The sequence below is a fragment of the Chrysoperla carnea genome, chromosome 1 (assembly GCF_905475395.1).
Source record: "Chrysoperla carnea chromosome 1, inChrCarn1.1, whole genome shotgun sequence".
Lineage (NCBI taxonomy): Eukaryota > Metazoa > Arthropoda > Insecta > Neuroptera > Chrysopidae > Chrysoperla > Chrysoperla carnea.
In genome coordinates this window covers 113,641,007-113,647,006 of record NC_058337.1, presented here as the reverse complement: position 1 = coordinate 113,647,006, position 6,000 = coordinate 113,641,007, and the positions used below count along the sequence as shown (strand labels likewise).

General features: G+C 26.6%; 1 protein-coding gene across 1 annotated transcript in view; it reads left to right on the top strand.

Annotated features, from left to right (window-relative positions):
- Positions 1-738: 738 nt before the first annotated feature.
- LOC123293668 overlaps positions 739-6,000 on the top strand; it is a 28,687-nt gene continuing 23,425 nt past the window's right edge. Inside the window, exon 1 of the mRNA XM_044874556.1 lies at positions 739-828. Coding sequence (XP_044730491.1) covers positions 739-828 — 90 coding nt within the window. The remainder of the gene's footprint in view (positions 829-6,000) is intronic.

The following is a 6,000-nucleotide window of genomic DNA, read 5'->3' as shown; positions in this document are numbered from 1 at the left end:
AAGTAACAGTGATAGAGCCAAGAAAATCGTAGCTATTTCGAATAATGGAAGCTATCCAAATTTTCAATATCCACGTTATTTGCTCGTCGATTTTCATTCATTTTGCGTTTTTACGAGACACTCAAATGTGTCTCCATTTGAATACTACACCATTTTGAAAAACAAGTGATAAGTTTTGAACGGACGATTTGGAAAATTTGTATACTGTTATAAATCATTGTGTTATTATGAGCTTAAAAGTAGTTAAAACATTAATCTGGAAAGTAATTTTACGTAGCTAGCTAACTTTATTTTTCTTAATACGGATTTGAAAGTTTAAGACGGTCAATTTTGATTTTGCAAGGAATAATACAGTCTTAAAAGTCAGCATGGATCAAACAAATTTCAAACAAAGAGAAATGAAAAAGTATTCGGGGGCTTTTCTAGAATTACTTTAAAAGAAATTTCCCATTCTTCTTATGCGTTTCATGAATTTTCTCAGTGATAAAATCCTTGTCGTAAAATGGTTGGTAGTTGATAATAATGTAAATCGGATTCGATAACTAAGAAATGTTCGTTTCGAATGAGCTGAGGTAAGCATTTATCTGCTAATAATAAATTATCTGCTAATAACAAGCTTGTATAAGTGATTCATACAATATTATTTTCTACTCTTTAATAGAATAAAAGCTTGGCTTTTAAAAAGTATTTGACAGGAAAATTTTTTATTTAAAACTAAAAAAGGTGTGTAAATCAAATATGGTGGAAGTGTTGGGAAAATCAGTTTTGGCTTACCATAAAAATGAATTATTGTCTTCATATTTAAAAATGTTATTCGTATTCTTCTCAGTAAGCCTTTTCATTTGATACTCATATCATGGGAGTGCATAAAAATAACTAGTCCATCAGCTTGTCCGCCATTTTGGAATTAGAATAACGCCACTTAATTAACCATGCATTATAAAAGTTTGTAAAAAAAAATGCTTGTGCATTTTTATTCATAATCCATTATGATAGTAATTTGAATGGCTATTCAGGCCACCTAGGATATCATCTAATTTTTCTTTTATTTGTTTCATTTTGTAATAGTGTGTATCTATCTGTACATAAAAAATTGAGAAAAAGATATAAAGTATATAATCAATTAAATATTATTGTATATTATATTAAAATCTATTAGCAAATAACTTCTAATCAGGTAAGTAGGGCATTATTAGCTATTTAAGTATCACTATAGCTACTAAGAAGTTAAATTATTTTTTTTGAAAAAAATACTGTAACTACAAGAAAGACAAAAAGTACTTTCATTTTGTGTAAGTAATAATCTGTGTTTATACTTAACGATAAACCAAGAGCCAGACTTGTAAAATTTTGCTTTCGCGCTGAACTTTGTGTATAAGTATGCAGTATGTTAACTAGTATGTGAAAATTCTCTAGAAAATGATAAAAGTCTTAAAAAGAAGCAACAAATTTTGTATGAACAAGAATCCGAATTCGGTCATCTCGAGAGCTATGTCAACACAAATTTTGTGCACCATTTTTGGAAAAACGTTAGAAAGAAGTTTCAACAATTTACTATATCTCCAACAATCTACTAAAAAAACTCAAAGTTTACTTTGCACAAATCGTAGACAGTGGTGATTTTCGGACCCATTTTCACATAAATTTTTTTTGTACTTTTAAATTGAACAGAGTTTTTCCACATATTACTTATCAACCTGTATATCATAAGATCCAAAAGTTTTCCAGAAGTCTGATTCAATAACTTCTTAACAACACTCATCGTTTTCGTTATACGGCATAAAGCTTACTTCAGACGGTTATGTTTATTGTGGTAATTGATGCCAAGACAGCATATATATTACCGTCTAAACTTACTCTATACTGATGGCGATGTCGACACTTGTCGTTAAAAAGTTACAAAATTAAAAATTAAATTTAAGACCAAAACCTTTTTTAAACTGTAAATTTTGAATATTAGAATAATTTGACCAACAATGTTGTAAAAACACCAGAAATTGCTGAAAATTAGTATCCGAATTTATATATAAAGTCAGTTCTAAGTTTTTTCTAATCAATCTCTAAAAAGCATTCTAAGAACCTTAGAAGGGAATGAAATTTGCCTATTTTAGCCTCCATTTGGGGATTATCCTCTCTTCAATACATAAAATTGATATTCAATATGGACTCAGAGACGCAAAAATCGTCTGGATACTAAATTTCAGCAATTGTATGTTTTTTTAGGGAGCGAATACCTCCAACCCCTAAATATGTCCACAATACTTAAGGGGTTCAAATATAATAAAGATCATTTTTTTGATTATGTAAATCGGAGTTGTGAGTCAATTTTTCCATGTCATCGGTCAAATTCAGCATGATAGATTCGGTTATTTTGGCATTTGTAATTTTGTCTATACCGCTTAAAATTTGACAGGCCAGGCTCTTGGTATATGTGTAATAACCTGTGTCTCTATGTTTAGTACTACATTCAAGTGAGATGATAATTTAATTATAGAATTATTACAATTTTTCTATTTTTTATTTGCAATATAATTGTTTATTACTAAAATTATAATTGAAAAAAATTACTTTTATAATAATTGTGGGTTTATAATTTTATTTTTAGACGATTTATTTTTTTAAAAGTGAAATTAAATGTTTAATTTTAAACAGGATGTTTTTTGAAGCAAATAATTGTATATATAAAATTGATAGAAAATCTCTTATCAAGAGAAATTTTAAGCTCCGTTCATAAAAATTGATCTAATTTACTTCCCATATTCTTGCTGAGTGGTATATCTCCAAAACTGAATAAGCCATAAAATGATGAGAGGCCAAAGTGGCTTAATTTCTCGTTTCAGCCTCTGGCAGACTTTTGATTATTCTTTTATTTTATTAAAATTATGTAGAGATTTTTACGAAACAAAAGGTGAAGTTGGTTTTTGAAAATCTTTACTGACGTCATAGCTCAATATCACCATAGAGATACATATGAAATACATATAAAACTTTGTTTTGCTAAAAGGAGATGGGCAACAATCTTTGAATGCTTTTAACTTCTTGGTTTTTCAATCAATTTTAATTTCACCTTCAAATGTCATTGTATCAAGATTAGTTTTACATTTTTATGCGTAATATGGCCAATTCGACATTGGAAAACTACCGTATTGCATTTTTCTATATTGTCCTTGTAATCCGTCAATTTCAGTTATCCGATACCATCCAGCTTTTAACAAATCCGGATTAGTGAGACTTTATTGTAATTAGATTATCCTATTTTTGAATAATTGAAGATAATAAGAGTTAGTTAAAAAAAGAATTTACTTGAAAACATCTCAAATAATTGTTCTCGTAACTTTATTAAATCTTAGCACATTCATATAAAAATGCTACAATATTTTATGAACATAACTGTTGGTAATTACAAAGATTTTTAATGTATTATTACATAAATTTGTTTGCCATTACATTATAATATTTTACATGAAATGATCTGCATTGTTCAGGAAAGCAAACAAATCATATATTGCAATATCATTTAGTTTGGTACAAGGTTGTAACTTGGTATTCACATTTAGTTTTTGCTAATTATCTAATTTTTGATTCAGCTAATTGCAACGACTAAAGCAATTTATATTTAAGTATACTTAATTTTAATATAATTTTGTTCCGTTTGCAATTTTCTTAATTTTTTCCCTATTTAAATGTTATAATATGGAAAGAAAGTTCAATTGAGTTGTTATTTTATAAAAAATTATTTACATATTTTATAAAATTCGAAAATGAGTTTTAGTTAAGATTTAGTTATTTAAATTGAACTGCTTCAAGTATGATTTCTAAGTATGATTTGTAATACAATATGCAATGGTCAACTTATAAATAAACAGGCAGAAGAATCAATTTTTTTAAATTTAGCCCATAAAAATTTAATTTTAATTTTTTTTTTAAACAAAAGCACATTAACAACCACTCTTTAGCCTACCTGTATTTTAATAAAATACCCTCATTTCAATACAAATACCCTCCAGTACATATTAATATCTGGGTAAAAATTACGGAATAATTCAAGGTACATTGTAATCTTGATAAAACATCTTACCCTCTAAGTAGTTATTTTCTTTTCCACAATCAGATCTATAAAAAGTACTGTCAAGAATACATCATGAGTTGGAAAAAATGATTTAAAAACAAATCAAGGTTACAAATTGCAAACAAATAAAAAAAAAGTCTCCATTTTATCAAAAATAAAATCAAAGAATTATTATGTGTTAATATCTTTTTAATACTGAAAAATGTTTAAAAGACATTTAAAATTAATTAAATATAATTTAACTTTCAACTTTATGTTTAGTATTTAACTTTGCGTATCAATAATTAACAAACAATAAACAAACAAACAAAAAATGACAAAATTGTCAAAAAAAATAAATAAACTAACAACAATACTTTTAAAAAAATATATAGCTTAGAAAAATATAAAAGAGAAATTAACTTGTTATTAATTGAAATATAATAATTTTAATGCCAATTTTTTTGTAATATTTAAGTGAGAGTCAATTTATGTGGTGTTAAAATATAAAAATTATTTTAAAATGTCAACAAACTATAACTTAGTAGTATTTAAGATGGTTGGTACATTAGAAGAGTTGTATAAAGATTCTTGACTGATTTTTACATGTATTTTTCTATGTAAAGAGTTTTTCATTTAAAATGATAAAATTTCAAACTTAAATTATACAACTTGCTTATGATATTTCAGGAAATTCTTTTTTATTTGACAGGATATTTAACGGCAGTTTTATGATATGTAACCCGTAAATATAACCCGCAAGTTCACTAAGGGATGTATATGTGAGAAATAATTTTTTTCGATTACTCGAACACATGGATTCGGTTCGTTATCAGTTTTGCTTGTGATTACTTTTTAGGATATTTGACGAAATCCTACGCTTGGACTACGTTCAAATATTGTTTGATTATTTACTAAACTGGTCGATTTAAAATTTCTTAAGAGTCGGTAAAATTGTAGCTATTATCATTTTAAATGAAAAGCTCTCTGTATTACAGAAAATATAAAAAGTCAATTCTATTATTTAGCTTACGAAATATGCCAAAGATATTTTTTTTGAAACGCACCCAGTAATATTTTGATAAAAGTTCACCGAAATTTCTACCACAGTTAAGAACACTTAATAACAGCCTACTCTTTATGGGGTAAAGATTTCTTTGGATTTATAGAACAATGAAAATCTAAAATGGACGCTCTTTTAATGTAGTTCCAAAGTTTGTGTACAAAAATTGCAAAATTAATAGTTTAAAAAAAAAATTAAACATCTAATGTACCAACAACATTAAGGTATACGTATATTAATCATATTATTTAAGGAACTATTTAACACCCGTGTCATTTCTTCTACACGACAAGAGTTCTAAGTAATAAACAAAAATATTTTTAATGTGAAGACGGTTCTATGATCTATGTGGTTTTGTATAATAAATATTGTCATAATAAATTAGTAAATAAAAAAAATCTTGTTTGTTTATTGATGATAGAACGATTTATTTCCGATAAATTATGCTTCCTAATAGCTTTCACTCTTCTTAAGTGATGAATTACAAAATAGATTTGCATTATTGTAGTACGCATCTCTTTCTTCTGAATAAATATGATCAAATCCGCGATTTTTGTTTGCAACAACTTGTGCTGTTAAAAAGTAGGCACAATTTTCATGTCTTTTTCTTAAGGGACCATTTGAGACGAAAAGCGTCTTGAATTTATTATAGAAATGATATGAGTTTTCTTTAAGGGGTATTTGAGCCCAAAAGCGCTTTGAATTTGTTATAGAAAGGCTAATTTATTATGAAAAATTATAAACATTCAATTCAAACGATATAGTTCAATAATTTTTCAGAAATAAACGTTACATTTTTAAATGAGGTTAATGAAAATGTTTTAAAAAAAACTCAATTACTGATTAATCCTCTATTATTAGGTTAGGTTAGGTTATATTGGCTATCCGC